General features: G+C 44.9%; 1 protein-coding gene across 1 annotated transcript; it reads left to right on the forward strand.

Annotated features, from left to right (window-relative positions):
• Nucleotides 1-287: 287 nt before the first annotated feature.
• T265_08779 (hypothetical protein) lies at nt 288-18,432 on the forward strand (the record flags this gene model as incomplete). Its single annotated transcript, XM_009174679.1, has 5 exons — nt 288-556; nt 6,247-6,580; nt 6,797-6,913; nt 16,852-17,082; nt 18,136-18,432. 5 exons carry the CDS (start codon nt 288-290, stop codon nt 18,430-18,432), a joined length of 1,248 nt encoding a protein of 415 aa, XP_009172943.1.
• Nucleotides 18,433-18,451: the final 19 nt, after the last annotated feature.

An 18,451-nucleotide genomic window follows, 5' to 3' on the forward strand; every position in this document is an offset into this window, starting at 1 on the left:
AGGTGAAAGGGTCATCCTTTAGAATGCGATAACGGTAGCCAACTAGAGAACAAAGGGAAAACAAGCGTGATTTGCATTTATGCAGAGCACTGAATTACCTTGGTCAGTAATTTGTTCGCTGAGTTGAGGACGTATTGTAGTTGATCGAAGCGGTACCACGATGTCGCACAAAATGTTTGCAATCCAGGAGAACTGAATGGCGCGAACCGCGAGGTGAACAACGTGTGATTTGGCAAATGGGTGTGAAAGGTACATGAAGTGAGTGCCCATACCATGAAAGTGAAAGGATGGAGTATGTCACTGGCTGGCTACTGCGACACCCAACCCTGACACTTGGGACGCACACCCGAGAGCAGCAAACAGGATGGTGGTACATTGATTACATTTCCAACTTACTTCGAATGCTTCAGCAGGGCTATACATACTCACTGCTAACACTTGCAGTTTCCCTTGAAGTTGAAAGAGCCTTCGACTACGCGGAAGTCAGCTCTTTTACACATGCCTTGTTAAACAGGAATGCTTCTTCTCGCAAAAGGTCGCTTGGTCCTTTGTTTAGGTATGTATTACAAGCCCTCAAAGTGCTCCCCAGCGTCAATCGTCTTCCTACCTCTTTTGAAAAAATGAGGAAAGGTTATTGAGTTTGGTGACCGAACAGGCCACGACTGTTTAGTGACAGAAGCCCATGTATGCATTACCAAAGCGCGAAAGATGCTTGCGAAATTGCATCATTTGTGGTCTCAGAAAATGATTTCATTGAAGCTGAAGGACCCTTTGTACAAGGTGACGGTAGGGCATTCTTATCCAATGGCTATAAAACTTGGTCAATCCTAACTAGCCACTTCTTCCCTTCTAAGTCCTCTGCATGAACCGTATAAGGCAGTGAAAACGTATCCCTCTTCCGTCCCTAAACAGGGTAGAGGAACAATCCTGACCAGATGCATCATCTCTCTTGTAAAGCGTCAATTGCTTGCGAACTTTATCTTCCCTTAGGCCTGAGAAATCTGTCTCCCAATGGAAGCAAACGTACTGTTTGCTGTCAACTTGTGTTCACGAGTCGAAGGATAGTAGAAGTGATCGGCCTGGATGCTCCGGTGGTTGCGGTCCGTGGTTGCCCAAACCTAGACAAGAGCGGATTTGGGCCGGGGGTGGGGTCNTCAACTTGTGTTCACGAGTCGAAGGATAGTAGAAGTGATCGGCCTGGATGCTCCGGTGGTTGCGGTCCGTGGTTGCCCAAACCTAGACAAGAGCGGTTTTGTGCAGAGGTTGAGTTCGGATTTCTGGAGCTTCTGGTTGGTGAGTTCACACCACTGAGCTATTTCGAGCTTATAAGCGTGGCTAATTTCAATGCTATGAACTAGGTGTGGCAGGTCACGAGATTTTCAGGCCTTACTACTAAACGACTTTCGGCAAACGGCGAACACACCAATGGTCAAAAACTCTCGCGGATATGCCCACTTGGTAGTCACCTTTCACAGAAGTGTATTAGGCCTGGATGGACAACTCCATCCCCTTTTGCAAACTGCCCATACATACTTGCACTCATCCATCCAATTCGGTACTACTTGCGTATTCCTGACTGAGGCCTACGTGAACTTCCTTGCAGGTAGTTGGAAACCCTGAAAGACAGCAAGCAACTGATCCTAAGGCGCGCGCACTGTCATCCCCTATCTAGGCCGCCTAGTTCATGTTTACCTGTCGTTATGCTATGAGCTTACGTCAGTTGAGGTCTACAAAGGACGATGGATTGATCCCACTGATGGGGCCGCATTTCAGCATGATGCTCAGATGTTTGTTTTATTACTTTCCAAAAGCGCAGTAGTTCGAGTCAGGGTAGTGTAGGAGGATAAGTGCAGCACCCAAGCACGACCACCACAGCAAGGTAGCGGCTTTTGGTAGGAGGAATCTGACCGCAGCTACAAATTGCGACCCTGAGAAACCTCAATATTATTGACAGCGATGTCTGTAAAACGTACTGATGCCTATCTGCCATGCAAATATGACATAAAACATCAAATACTGAAAAGCGGAAAATCTAGGACTCCGTTTGAAGAAAAGTGAAGTGTCTACGTCTTTAAAAAAATTGAATTAATCTTTAAAAGGCGAAGACACCCTATACCGCGGGCTACATCAACTCGAACTCCGTCCCACAATGTGCAACCGTGTCCGGAGGCTAGCCGCTCCTAATAACCGAACATCACGTGATGTTCGATTGACGTACGTCAATCGGACGGATATATTAAGTGCGCGCTGAACTAAACGAAGACATGCACTGGTGAGCCAGAATGTCAGCCAATTTGGGTCGAGCATTCATAGCTTGACGCTCCTAGCCCCTTCAAGAATATTGCACCGACCTTTTGGAACGCTCTGTGATCACCCCACAAGTAGGCTTGTAATAATCTTGCTTTGTCTCCATAAAGGGCTCTCTGAATCTACCGTAAGTTTTGATATACCATAGTGGGTAGAGCAGAAAGCCAAGAACCGTCAGAGTTGTGTAACCTGTCAGAAGACACGACTGGCGACAACCCGAACGCATAATGTCAAGTTCGGTACAGCTACTCCAAGTAATTTTACAGCTGCAACAGAAACAGTCCAAAGGTGTTTAAATGAGGCTTCATCACTCCCTGATGCGCAGTATGTCGGAGAATGAGACAAAAACAATTAGGCCTCCGTTTTATTCCACAGATTCTGCTGCCAGCTGGGGTACTACCGGGTTGCCCAAGTTTAGACAGAGGAAGTCGACATGCAGAGTACCAACTGACACAACATCAACACAGGGTAGGTCTCGGTTCCCATCGTTGATTCTTCTATGTCATAGCTGAAGCACGACTGCTTATTCGTGGTTTTGAGTTTCTGTCAGCGTAATCTAGAACCCAGATCGTCTACCGGCCGGCAGGAGATAAGCCCCACCCACGAACAACCGAGCAATTATGTAGTATGTATGCTACGGTAGCAACAGGGGGACAGAGATTCTCCAAATGTAGAGTTTGAAAACGACTCCTGTGGATAAGGAGCAGAAAAAAAGCTCATGAGACGAAGCCCAGTAAGCAAGGTTGCACACCACCAATACTTACATATAAATCAATCAAACTGGCAAGCACCGTGTACTGAACCTAGGCACCTCAACGGCCGCAGGCATTATTCGCAGACGCCGATCACGCATCAGGACGAGCTCCGATTCGTCGAAAGGATGGACCCAACAGCCAATCGGATTCTAGTGCCTGCGAGCCGCCAGTCCAGTAAGTGTTCTAATATCTAAAAGGTCGTTCCTGGAAGACTCAAAAACTTTTTTGACCCTGAAACAAACCTTCACACAGAAATATAATATATGTTTTCTTTAAAAAAAATTAAGTTATCCTAAATAAAGTGCAAATTTATCTAGATCACTTATTTCTACTATCTCCCAGCTTTACTCGCGCTTATTCAGGTTCGCAAAATACGAGATTGTTGGGGTAACTAGTGATGTTCCTTTGTGTAAGCAGAATCACTTTGCAGTCGACGAAAGATGTGTCTGAAACTATGTCGTACTTTCGTTCAGAGAGCTGATCAGCGGTGCAGGACAGAGAGGGGTAATCCTATGGGGTTCCCTCACTTTCCTCTCGACCGTTTTTGATTTACTTCATGCAGCGCAACGGTTCCAGTGGCTACCGGTAAAAACAAGTTCAGTGACTTCTCACAGCTGCATGACATTCTTCGTGTATTTATCAGGTCTGCGTCATGTGGTTCATGTTCCAGTGGAAATATTACAGGAGACCCCCGGAGCCTGGAAACGTCTTTGATTCTTGGAGCCGCAGCAGCGGGACCTGCCGTAATGTTAATTTTCTATATGTCAAAATGACACAGGTGCGAGCGAATCGTTTTGGCCTGTTATCGACGGACATTTTGAAGGATTTCGGGTCCAAAATTGATTCTTGAAGGGTCACCTGAAACGTTAATGATTGCTTGCACTTTCAAGCTACCCATTCTTTACCCACTGAAATCTCCAGCGCTTTTTATGTTTCTACTTGTAAACTCCACTCCATTTCTGTGCTTAAAGCAAGCTTGCAGACTGCATTTGTCTGTACTTACCACTTCACTCATTTGACTTTGAGATCATCCGGCCATTTTGTGACCTACTCTATGCACGTGGGATTGTCTAACACGGGGATAGCTCAGTTAGTTTGTACCCTGAAAGTCCAAGTGGACCATTTATTGTGAACGAGTATCTACTATCGAGGTTTGTGTTTTGTGAGTCGATGTCCTACGTTATTAACATCGTATATAAACCCAGCTCTGACTTTGTTTTGCCTTCCAGGAGGTTCTGGCATTGCGCATTATTTGAATATACCGGTAGGCTGTTACAGATAGTTCACTCGGTTTCCCGCAAAATTTCGAGCCTCGTTTATTACACCGCGCTCATCGGGGTACTGCTTTCAATCTTTAATTCCCCACTCCTGTTTAGGATATACAAGGACACACTTCGCATGTACCAACTAACCGCTTCACAAAGAAATGTATCCCAACCTACAGTAAAACAGTATGAGGCACCACATCACCTTCTTTACCGCCTCTAAAAGTGTGATCGATTCCAACATTTCATCACCCATACCTTCGGTCAGCACACGGGAGCCTACCTTCAAGGAAGGGGACATGCCCTATATGTATCATCTCGTTGCGGTAAATTCTACAATGCCAATGACTTCTTGGTGTGTTGTCTTCCTTCACATAACCCGCTCTACTTTTTTTATCTGGTCCATTTACCGTGATTTTTCAACAGCATTCTTCAGCAGCTTCAAGGTAACACAAGTCATTACAACCCGGTGCAATTTATGGATAGCTTCCCTATTTCTGATGCTACTGCCAGGTTATTGATACTGATATAACTCGAAATTCGGTAACTTGATTCTCTTCTGTACTTTCCGTGCATGAAGTTATCAACATCCCTTCTTGTGTGGTGTTTATATCCTCTTTTATCCACTTTTTTAACCTGAAAACGAGCACCACCTCGGCCACGGCATCACGCCTGTGGTTCAATACAGTCATGTGGGCTTCATTATTTTTAGGTCAACTAGTCTTGATTCTGGGTAAATGTGATGAACATGACTGATACTGTGTTCATTGCTCTATCCATTATTCTCTTGTTCAAATATTCCGTATACTGTACATATAGGTCGATTCGAATACATACGTACGCTGATCTGAATGCCGGATTTCTAGTCCGCCTGGTTATACCGATATACGTACGACACTAAATTTTCACATTTTGGCATCGCGATTGGAACAATTCATTATGCCTGACGAAATGAAACCATTAGATGTTAATTCAGCTGCGCGTGACGCAGATGATTATTTGGAACGGTTCGACATATGATGCCTTACAAAATCCGATATGGATGATAAGAAACTCACTGCATATTTCCTACATTTAGTTGGCAAGTGGGCGTATACGTTGATCAAAAATTTAGTGTATCCTGAATCTCCAATCGATAATTCCTGCACTGCATTGAAGAAAAAAGTTCTTCAACACTTCAAGCCGATTAACATTGTAGCAGCCGAAAGGGCTAGGTTCACTATGTTGAGCCGCTATCATTCTCAGTCGCGTCGTGATTTCGTATTGTAGCTGCAGACACAGGCAGACAAATCCAAACATAGCAAACACGCCCTTCCCTCTTGTCAGCTAGAGCGAGCGTATGCACAAAATGCCAACAGCTTATGATTTCCTGATTACGAGCAGTCACAGCTTGCACTTGATGGCTGTTCTTTGCCATACACCATTCGTTTTCCGGAGTTGACAGCATTGACTCAGCGACAGGTGACCCTTAATCTTACTTTTCTGTTAGGTTGATATTGTAATACCCAGTTAAGCTTTCTTTGCCATACACCATTCGTTTTCCGGATTTGACAGCATTGACTCAGCGACTGGTGACCCTTAATCTTACTTTTGTGTTAGGTTGATATAGTAATACCAAGTTAAGCTACTAGTCTTATCAATTATCTGGGAAGCTGTTGCTTGTCCGCTTTTTACATGTCCACTGTCACTGCTCGCATTAACCCCTCTTTCTGCACAACAAGGGCGCGATGTCACGACGCTTTGGTGAGCAAAAGATACCGTCCGTTCTTAACTAGTCCAACAGCTAGCTACCTCGACGACAAATTTTCCACCTTTATAAAACTAGGCACCTACTCTGGCCCAACTAGTACTTGGCTTCTAGATCAGATAACGTATTCACCTTTCTTGGGTCCATTTAGCTTGCTTTCATCCATTTTTAGATTTTTTCTATCGACGCTGTTGTACCTTATGCCTGCTAACACCCGCCACGCGCTACTGCTTTCATTCTATTTCTTTCTCGTCGCCCCTTTTCCCGAGCTTCAATCCTCGACTGCAGTCGCCCAAACACCCCTTATAGCTGTTATTCGTTCAAACTGGCTGGTGTCCGGTCTACACTCACACGGTCCTCCAACAAAAGGGAAATTATCAGTGAGCCTACATCTGCATGACTCACTGCGTAAATCTCCGTCTCACCCACAACCATGTGTCACAGAACTGCGTATCCCTTCTCCGACCCGTGACGACCGTTACGGGGCTGTCCATAAACCGAAGCATGTCAGTGCGATGACGGCATGGCACTGTCATACCCAGTGAGATGGCACTTGCGCAACTATTTTCTCCAGAATCTTGACCGCAACCCCTCGCACACCCAAGCCTGAATCCACAACTTTGAGCAGTCTCCATTCAGCTCTGTCTCTGGGACGAGCTCTAACGTACCCAATAAATTTCCGCTCAGATTTGGCTAGCCTTACTTTTCTGCTGCAATTTTAGGCTTGCCTCCTTCACAAGTCCAAATCCGTATACGGAATTCGGGTCGCCATATATAGTGGCAACGCGCGCCCATCCAACCTTTTCCCTGCACCTGACTTCCCTACAACAGTGCAACCAGTGAGTCTGCTTACTTTCAGATTAAACTACATTTTTGAGGCAAAACTTGCCATGGGCTCCCAAGTTGAATTATCCCACTTCCATCTCCACTTTTGTTCGTTGTGACTCCCGCCATTTACTTAACCGCCCAAGGTCATTCATGGCCAGCAATGGCTTTCAGTTTTAGTTCGTGCCACCTAGCTGTCTTTGAACAAGTCGGACCTCATGCTCATTGTTCTCAACAAGTTGGGATATAACCTATTATTACTTTATGATTGGATATCCCCACTGTTCATGACATTGTGCTCCTTTTGTGCAATCCGCACCCATCACGAATCCTCCAGTCATACTCCATTGTGACTAAAATTATGATCATGCCGGACGGTATGCCGCCCACAAGTTAAGAATTAACATAATAATTATTATTATCAAGTACAAAAACTGAGCTGTTACCACTATTAGGGTGGTGCCACTAATTCATAAATGAGGCACTATGGGGAGTAGAAATGTGATTAGTAGTCTGACGATCAATGACAATCTAAGCCTGCAGATGTAAGCCATTACGGCACCAGAGGCGGAAAATACATTATAAGACGCAGAGGCGTGATGTGGTTTGGGATGGCAAACTCAAGAGCCAATGAGAGCAGAACTTCCTTGATGACTGTCTAGTCATTAGTTGACCTAGTCCATTCATTGGAAAGTGCGTAATAGAGCAATGACCATCTGTTCCTGGAACACTGCTTTCAGCTTCCATCAACGAGTGCTGCATGGCGAAAAAGTCTTCAGGCGTTAGCCTTGTACTCTGGAAGTTGCGCACATATTGGTCTTTTTTGGTATGTATCAACGCTTTGGAGCAGTTCGTAGGTGTTTTGTATTATTGACGACGTAGGCTTTCGTACGGAGCAACCCAATTATCAGGAAGGAAGATAACCCCTGCATGTCAATGCTGTGCGCTTTGTAGGGTAACCCCACGCTATCCCGAGTGTCTCTCAAGAATTTTTGACAGATAAAAAGTCCATTTTTTGCCACTTCTTGTTTGTTTCATTGCCAAATATGTGACGCATCCTGGACAGGTCCGTCGTCACCGGCAGCAGAAAGAAAACGACAATATCCTTCAATGGATTTTCTGGAGTAAAGTTCAGACTCAGAACCACCGGCGGTGGATGATGCCCCGGCTACAGGAAGGGTAGCGGCAAAAAAATACACCACGGTGCAGCGTAATGGGTCGACCGAACCTGAAAGGCGTGCCCGAACACCACACGAGTTTCCATCTCTCGTGCATGCCACCAGATTTGTGAGTAGGAAAACCACCAAACAGTTGTAAATACGGCCCGCGCATTAATAGAATACTCTACCATATCATTTTTCCGGTCTGGGGAAAACCGGGTCAGTAAGACAGCCCAATCCATTCGGATAGGTAAACGGCAAACGGACTTTCCTTTACCAACAGAAACTCAGCTTCCACGGATGTAAAACATTTGAAGCAACCACAAGACCACAGGTCTTACATTCATTCGATCTCTTGCCGTCACATGCGTTGAACACATGCCCACCTGAAAATGGAGCCGCTGATTTTACCCGGCCAAAATATACACAACAGCTCGAGGGAATAAACAGTCGCCCGTTTCTAATGTGATAAGTTCCACCTTAACAACCCACACTAGCTATTTCGGTGCCTGTTGTCCGTACAATGCTGTCAGCTGCAAAATCTTTTTAAGTGGAGCAAAAGGTTTTACGCCAAAATGTTACATTTTGTTTCGTGTGTGCTCATACCGAAATCCACATTTTGTTGCGTGTGTGCTCATACCGAAAACAGTTTTAATACACATTCATATTTTTGCAGGTCACCAAGCTCCATGGTTCACTGAGACAAACATGGTCTGGCTGAAAAGTCCTAGTAGATGATTGCCCAGTATCGCTAAGACCCCGGAATACCTAAATTTGGCTTAAAAATTTAGACTGATACTCTCAATTTAATATCTTGCTTCAGTCCATTAGGGACACGTCATATCTTTCGAAAATTCAACTCCATTGTGCGAGTAGTGAGCTCCGGTTATTGCCAAACCCCTGACAGAAGTGTTCAAGGTCGTTCGCTTCCTGAAAGTATCATCACAATCAATTCTGCTCTGTCCACTTTTTCACTATGACGTTTTCACCCAGCCGACTATCCTAACATTCAACTTTCCAAAATTTACCTATATAATGGGTGTACGCCCCCGACGTCATATCTGAGTTGAGTCTCAATTATTCGTTCTTGGTGATATGTAGCTTGTCCTATAAACTACTACGTATCGTTGCAAGATATTTTCATTGGTAAAGTGCTATGCGCTATTTGGCTGACAGTATTATTCCTCATGATCATATAATATCTGGTTATCCAAAATTTATGCTTGTGTTATAATTCATCTCCACTGGCCATCGGAAACTTGGTATTCGGCAGGCCCGAGAAATGTTTCAAGCCTTCACGAATGTCGTTGAAAATGCCGCCTTCCATCTACTTTCTCCTAAGCAAGTGGAGGTGATAAAATGTTGGAAACAATAAGATAAGATAAATGAACGTATGGAACAAGCGACAGAAGTTTCAACGACAGAGCCAGAAAATGAAGCCTAACGCTGCTCCTGATCATGTTACCCGTATGTATTATCGCACTCTTTGACTAGTAACTGCTTGGCCCTTACCTATACCTTTAACTGTGTGTGATAGCCCAGCTAACGGCAAACGGCGGCACTTCTCGCCTCCTGATCATGTTACCCGTATGTATTATCTCACTCTTTGACTAGTAATTGCTTGGCCCTTACCTATACCTTCAACTGTGTGTGATAGCCTAGCCAACGGCAAACGGCGGCACTTCTCGTTCATTACAGCGTTTGTTGTCGCTCCGCCACGCCCGCGCTTGAAAATTATAAAACCCACCATTGAAAAAACGTTTTCATTTTTATAGTGGGCTACAACAATGATAAACAGTGGACACTCCGCTTCGTTTTTCATAGACCAGCTTCACTTGATGAATCTGTAATGAAAAGCGTATATTCTGTTTGCTTTTGTTAATATCCCTGGAAATTTTTCCAGACGTCCTACTGTTGTGAGGGCACTCCTACTACGTTTTCCTTTGACAAAAATGTCGAAACTGAAGGGTCTGTTTGTGCACTGATGTTGGACCAAGCGGAATTATTAATAGAGTTTATACAGGACAGTCACAGGACAAAGTGGTATATATATTTATCCCCGAACTCATAAGATTCACGAGGTTTCAATCGTGGACTCATGAATTTAGCCGTAGTGAGGACATAATGACTAGAAAGTAACTAGTGTCATACTCGCCGCTTTAGAGCACTAACTTCGCCCTTCTTCTGCCTTCTAGAACCTATACTGTGTAGCTCAATAAAACCACCAGCTCCGTTATTCTTATAAATTGTAACCGCTCTATTGTTAACCGCCTTAGCATTTTCATCAGCCAGGGGCACTACTCATGGGCACCAAACTTCAACTCTTGTACTTAGACTTGTAAGCCGACCGTCGTGTGGTTGAGTTACAGGATATTGCTAAAAAGGGTTCCGCATTTTGGGAACATCTAACAGGTTGAAGACCGCTGGCTATTTCATGCTACTTTAGGACTCTTTTCCGTGGCTGTCATATGCCTTTGGACCTCCATGACTCGCTCTTCTTGCCAAAGGTTGCTACCCATCTCCCATTCCATGCCCCACACCGAGTGAAAGGAACAGAGCGGTGGTTAACCCTTGAACTTCCAGAGGAATATGAAAGAGATTACGAGAAGCCGTCGTCGCCATTGGTCTTTAAGGATGACAGTTGCGTGATCCTCAGTGAGCCCGATTAAAAACGTTACACAATATCGTCTCACATCGAGATCGGTGGAGTACTAGTTATCAGTTTCTATCCCGATTGCCAGAATGGGATTCTGGAGATGCATGCACCTGAGAATGTTTGGAGCAAGCTAGAGGCAGGTCCCTAGCACGTCCACTTTCATGTTCTTCTAAATACGGCGTTCATATAAATCATAATTGTACGACGGCAAAGCGACAGTGTTGAACACCAGTGCCCTGCTCTCCGTGATGTCGCCGAAAGGGGTGTTGTAGCTGAGTGACTGGTTCCGATTTTGTGAGTGGGCAGCTTCTGCGTTTTTTACCTTGTTTTTTTGTTGACAGTCTTCTTCTGGCCAGTTGATGGAATCAGCTGGAATATGTAGTGGATGTATCTCGCAGCAAATGCCTTCTTCATTTCTTGGGCCTTCGCATTCCATCAGTTTTCTTTTGTTCTCCAGGTTCTTAATTATCTATTGTTTAAGGGGTCTGTGTGCATCATGGTAGTTGGCAATTTAAGATGCGGCAGCAATAATGTCTGCTGATCTCGACTACAACCAGCGTCCACGTAGCTTAGTCCGGTGACTTGAACAGACAGTTTTGAGTCGAAGGCATACCTGGATTAACTTTCATACACTAAATCTCAGACCAGTCCTCGTCGTCGACCTTTTGTGTATTTCATAGTAACCCTGTATTAACAGAGATGAAAAGCAAGGATTCAGTATGTCTGTTTCCATACTTGGCACAGAGTACGGACATTGAAGCCTGCAACATGGATCAGATCCCTGGAGTTTAGCAAGGGCTTATTAGTTCCCCAATGAACAATTGTTAGATGACTCTAGATGGGTAGGCCGCGGTGCATCATCCAATGGGCCAGGAATGGATGTGGCTGAGGGCCGATGCGCAAAAAGCTGCAAGGGTAGGTAACGCTTCAGGGCTAACCAGACATAGGTCTAGGGTTTGGTTTCCTAAATTGATCCTTTGGTCTAACAGTACGATCCTCAAGGCAGTGGAATCATGCAGTGTTTATTTCCCGTAGCCTCCCACTCAAAAAGTCTATACTTCAAGGCAGCGGCTGTTGGCGTTTCCTTGTGGATCACTTCTATGAGCCATCGGATTAATCAGCTGACCAACACGGCTGCAGGGGACCGGTGTGGCCATGGGAGGCGAGAAGTAAGGCACTGCTGTATTCCAACCCATGTAACTGCCCGCAACAGGCACCTCTTGAGAAGCTTCAGACTCTGATTTCAAAAGTATTTCGACCGGCGGTCATGGTCAAGCTTTGAGCAATCAAGGTGAGCAGCTTTTGGAACCAAACGTTTCTAGCTCGTCCTTCCTCAAAAAAGGGATTATCACCGCTCTCACAAGTATGGACGTGCTTTTCGCCTTATTGCCTTCACACTCCCGTAAAATAGGACAGTATGATTTTACCTCCAACCACCTTGTCATCAAACCTTTAGCGGTACGGGACTCGTCGTTCTAAGCCGGGTAGCTTCACTTGGTCCCCCTGGCATGGTTGAACTTTGAACAACTGATTCCCAACCAATGGGTCCGCAGTTTGAACTTTGAACAACTGATTCCCAACCAATGTGGTCCGCAGTAACAATTTCACAATAAACGCGGGCCAATAAGACAACGCTATGGCTTTGGCATTGTCTGACACCTGCTGTCCCCGAAGAGACGAAACGATTCGCGGCTGAGAATTCCCGTTTCAGCCACTCTCCTCCCAAATCTTCCACCACTATTCAATTAATCTCTACTATTTTCAGACCGAAAGCGTACGTGTGCTCACACGACCATCTCAATCAGCTGAGTTTTTGCCAGAACATCAAAGTGCTTGCTTTCCTAATGTACAGTCATGTATTGGTGTCATAAACCCACTAGTTCAGGCATCAGGACTTAGTATAGCGGCAAAACGTGCTGACTGTCAGAAAAATCCACCAAACGTGCCAGCTGCGAAAGTTTCTTGGCGTTGTTTCGAAAGATGCTCTCGGCATCCGATGGATCTTTCTCATAATAGGCGGCCGATGGTAGCTCCAGTTTTAGTGTGCGCGGGAAAGACATGACTATTTTTCATGCACTATTTCAAATTATTTCCGAATATAAGTGTAGAAATGAAATTCTCCACAAAATGCCTCATTGACAAAAGAGCGGTGTCACGGCGAGCCATGTGCACACACGCATGGAAGCAACGTGGGATAAGGGATCCCTGAAGCTGATTTGCTCACGGAAATGTCGGTGAGCGGAAAAAAGACATAAATCTTGGCCTTGGCCAAGTAAACAAGGTTGTACATGACCAATGGTAATACATAGATCACCTTATGCTACACGTGAAAGCCGCTGAAAGTATGATTTATAGCATAAAGTAAGGCTTGAAAAAACTGTTACTGCTTGAGGAGATCTCAAGTTTTAAAATAAGTAGGTTATTGGTATAACCTTGTGTACAAGGTTCTTTCGTTTAGACTTTGGTTCAACCGTTGTTTCAGCAGTGATTAGAATCATCGGACAGTGGGAAAGAACTCCGTAGCCTCAGCCTAGCAGGTACTTTACAGCATTATTTCACGTACAGTGACTGAGCATTGGGAGGGACAAAATCCAGAGAATCAAGCCGGGCTTGTCCCGGCGGAGAATTAATCCACCATATTTCGATGATCGGACAGATCCCTAGATAGTGCCGACCCGTTAAATTGCCGTCGCTGAACCTTTTTCCTTCATCAGAGAACGGCTTTCGACTGCGCCGATCATCCGAAATTATTGTTTAGTAGCCAAAGAAGTCCCTCCTTGATTCATATGCTTCATCACATTATAGTCAACAACAACGGATGGAGACGACCGGGAGACGGTTGGTTCTTGAATTAGGAACGAAAGATGAAAGTCATTATCAGTCAGTTCATCAGAGCAAGTAGCTGCCGCTCCGAGGATGAGCGCCGCGGGATGGGACAAACAAATGATTAGTGACTCCTGCGGACACGGTCATGCCACGTGGCCCACGGCGGTCGTTTGTCGTCAAAGTGCAGATCGTGTCATCACCTCCAACATTTGGCTTGAAGTGTTTAATTCTTCTGTAGCTGTAGCAGCTGGAGCTACCAGACTTCGGTGCACGGTTCATGAATTTGGAAACTGAACAGTGCACTACTGATCTAATCAGCAACAGCACCGCATCAGTGTAGAATAACCCTTTTTGGAAGAAGTTTAAGTATCCCAGAGGTCACCAGTCCTGCACGATGCCTTGCGTAAGTGCTCTATGCGGATTTCTGTGGATGCATACAGGTGTACAGCAAGTTTTTGTTGGAGTTCACAAAGTCCAGCGGCGTGAGACAAACCCCTCCCCCACCCTTTCCGTTCAACTTTTTTTATTGAATGTTGATTGAAACTCTATTGCCTTCTTCTGAAACATCACGGATCGGAACGGTAGTAGGACAGACATTGAGTAAGCTGACAATAATACCTTGCCTCGGATCATTGAAAATGCAGGTTATTTGGATAACTAGTGTAAAGATGCCTCGCGTGTCAGGATCAACTTCTCAAATGAAACTTCGAAAATACAGCTACAGTGTTGGGTGTTCGTTGACCCAGTTTTTATGGTGAAAGGTCTGTCCCCCGGTAACTCAGTGTTAAGGCGTTAACTGGTAAACTGAGTCGGTTTGATAGCTGCCGTCTGCCTGGATGGCGACCCAAGGACTCAACTGACTAACAAATACTGGCGATGACAGACTTTTTCCACCACGCAGCTGGTGACGCTCCTGTTCCAGCACTACCGATTTCAGTGCGTAGCTTCCCAGTTTTTTGTTGCTTCAGACTCAAAAACTGATTCAACATCAACTAACTGAATATGCCGTCGCCTCTAACGCGTGGCTGTAGATACTTTGTCCCACGTTTTGTTGCCCAAAACTGCACCAGGTGGAAGAAACATACATTTGTTACATGGTTTATGGCCGATAAGCTTAAACAAACTGCCATGGTTCCTGTTGTTAAGTTATTGCAAATCTATCAGAAGCCTTCTGAAGCCTTGGCGTACGTCTGCTACCCATTTGTTTTTCTGGGCTGTTCATGAATTTTTATTTTTAAAAACGCTTTTGGGAATTTGAACGTGTTATTTCCAGAAAACGTTTCATGATTTTACTAAGTATGAACAGCTCCTAACAGTGAGTCCAATGAACTTTCACTATACACACGGCTTTAAGTTGAAGACATTGGTGGATGTAGTTTATGTTAAGTTTAGGGTTCCAGAAGTTAGGGGGTCGCTGTCCGACGATGGGGTCAAAAACCAAACATGGCTGCACGTACACACTGGGACTATATGTGATCTGTGTTAATTCGGCTTGGTAGTCGATAGACCTTAAAAAAATACTCCCTTCTTGAAGTGGTTTTGCTTAAACCCCCCCGAACGCCGGTCTCTTGATGTTTCTGCGGTATCGATCACGTCCATATCGTCTGAGAGGGGCCTCTATAAATCGTTGAAGAGGATTGATGGACGAAATGTATACCAGCACAGCGCCTGGGACCAACTTAATCGTTAGGCAAATTAGACATCACCGACACCCACAAACGAGTAAGTCGAATAGAAGCAAGAGGCTGACGCAAAATCTGCTTTGGTGTTATCCCTCTTTGCTCGTCGGCGGAGAATGTTTGGGGCGGTGGAATTTGTGTTTCGCCAAGCCATAGTAACAATAGATAAGGTAGAATATGTAGGGCATTGGCTTAGATAGTCGAGGCAGCTGCGGTGTATGAAGACCAGTATCTGGTGATACCCAGGATAAGTCTCACTGAGTTTGGGTACTCCCAGCGTTTACAGCAGATGTAATGGTGATTATACGCTGCAATCTGAGTCCTGTGGCAACGAGAAATGTAGTGCAAATCACTGCATTACCAGCCTATAAACCAGCAGCGTACGTGGATAGTGCATTCTGTGGTGCTGTTAGGCTTTGGCTGTCCCGCCAGCAGTGTATATCCACTCCGTTATGCGAGATCCCGATGAGTCCTATATGTGAGTAGTCGAAAAGCGGCGTATTTTTTACAGAAACTGAAAAGGTTTGCGGCCAACCGGCAGATGACTTCAAAGGACCCACATGAGTTGCACAACATTTGCCTAACGGCTAGTGCAATTCGTCAATTTTGGGACTCTAGCAACTGTTGAGTCAGGTAGAAAGTAGGTGCCGGAGGCGAGGTTACGACGTGGCGGTGTTTCACCGCCTTTTTCTGAATACTTTAGGAGGTAAGTTGAGAGTTCTGTTTCTCTAAGCGAGTAATCATGAGGCTGATTCTGTTGCTGGGACCTGACGGGCATTCAGGACAAGGCATAGATACGTTGGATGGGTTTTGAATTGAAAGGAATACTTTTGCGGTTGGTGACACTTTCAGCAACACTTCAGCGCCGCACTTTGGATGAAGATGCTTCGACTTTATGCAAACTTGTCAAGCCCTTGACAAAAACTTACTTAGGAAGACATACTACTTCCTAGAAAATGCTGCTATAGCCGCTATTCTGTTTGTTTGTACCCCGCATTACAAAGACAAAGGCATATATGACACATTTGATACTCGCACCAGTTCCAATAGGGCATGACTGACCGACACTGGTCTAATGTTTCTATAAAACAGCTTTAAACGCTATATCAGATTGTATTTTTTGAAGTATGGATCAAGTGATCTTTCGTAAAAAACGATAAATTGTCTAAAGACTTGTACTGAAAAGTCTGAAATGAAACCAGATACGGAGAGTTTTCGTTATTTGACTGGCCAGGATGTACCAACTAAAACCGAAAGAAGTCAGGATGCCTTTATTACACGATGGCCACTGGCCGCACAATGCTCTCAGCTGCAAAGCCTCTGCGAATGGGATGAAACACTTGCACCAAAATGTTGGATTCCGTTGCAAATATGGTCAAACCAAAAACCATCCCAACCCACCTTCATATTTTCCCTGCCCACCCAATTTTATTGTCCACTGAAGCAATCATACTTCTGGCTGAAAATGTATAACATCTCTGAGACCCCAGGGTGCCTGGAGGCGGCGCCAAATTTCGGACTGGTGCTCTGAACTCAATTGTTTGGTTCATGAGGGATATGAGGTAACGTTCGGAAATTCAATTTGATTGTGCGATTACTGAGCTCATTTTACACACTTCTTGTAATTCTAGGTCAAACAACGTATCGCTTTAAAAACCGGTACCACAAGACACATTGCACTTACTTTGGTTATAAACGTGCAGACGGTGGCAACTGGGGAATTCACGAGCTCTTTGAGTCAGATTCGCGAAGTGCGAAGGGAGGAAAGATCTGAAGTTTGGAAGCACGATGCGCTTTTGAATCGTGGAAGGATAGATCAGATACCAAAGCTGAAATCTTTCAATCACAATCCGTTGAAACTTGTGAGAATGGGGATCATGCATGCACGCAAGGGGCGTTTTTTGGCCCGTAGCGCTCCTCGTGTTTAATATAATAGGTCTTATGCCAGCGGCTGGAAGGAGAGAAATAGCGCCGNTGAAACATGGCAGCAAAAGCATGAGAGTTCTGTTTCTCTAAGCGAGTAATCATGAGGCTGATTCTGTTGCTGGGACCTGACGGGCATTCAGGACAAGGCATAGATACGTTGGATGGGTTTTGAATTGAAAGGAATACTTTTGCGGTTGGTGACACTTTCAGCAACACTTCAGCGCCGCACTTTGGATGAAGATGCTTCGACTTTATGCAAACTTGTCAAGCCCTTGACAAAAACTTACTTAGGAAGACATACTACTTCCTAGAAAATGCTGCTATAGCCGCTATTCTGTTTGTTTGTACCCCGCATTACAAAGACAAAGGCATATATGACACATTTGATACTCGCACCAGTTCCAATAGGGCATGACTGACCGACACTGGTCTAATGTTTCTATAAAACAGCTTTAAACGTTATATCAGATTGTATTTTTTGAAGTATGGATCAAGTGATCTTTCGTAAAAAACGATAAATTGTCTAAAGACTTGTACTGAAAAGTCTGAAATGAAACCAGATACGGAGAGTTTTCCTTATTTGACTGGCCACGATGTACCAACTAAAACCGACCGAAGTCAGGATGCCTTTATTACACGATGGCCACTGGCCGCACAATGCTCTCAGCTGCAAAGCCTCTGCGAATGGGATGAAACACTTGCACCAAAATGTTGGATTCCGTTGCAAATATGGTCAAACCAAAAACCATCCCAACCCACCTTCATATTTTCCCTGCCCACCCAATTTTATTGTCCACTGAAGCAATCATACATCTGGCTGAAAAAGTATAACATCTCTGAGACCCCAGGGTGCCTGGAGGCGGCGCCAAATTTCGGACTGGTGCTCTGAACTCAATTGTTTGGTTCATGAGGGATATGAGGTAACGTTCGGAAATTCAATTTGATTGTGCGAATACTGAGCTCATTTTACACACTTCTTGTAATTCTAGGTCAAACAACGTATCGCTTTAAAAACCGGTACCACAAGACACATTGCACTTACTTTGGTTATAAACGTGCAGACGGTGGCAACTGGGGAATTCACGAGCTCTTTGAGTCAGATTCGCGAAGTGCGAAGGGAGGAAAGATCTGAAGTTTGGAAGCACGATGCGCTTTTGGATCGTGGAAGGATAGATCAGATACCAAAGCTGAAATCTTTCAATCACGATCCGTTGAAACTTGTGAGAATGGGGATCATGCATGCACGCAAGGGGCGTTTTTTGGCCCGTAGCGCTCCTCGTGTTTAATATAATAGGTCTTATGCCA

Source organism: Opisthorchis viverrini (assembly GCF_000715545.1).
Source record: "Opisthorchis viverrini unplaced genomic scaffold opera_v5_241, whole genome shotgun sequence".
In the NCBI taxonomy this organism is placed as follows: Eukaryota; Metazoa; Platyhelminthes; class Trematoda; order Opisthorchiida; family Opisthorchiidae; genus Opisthorchis; species Opisthorchis viverrini.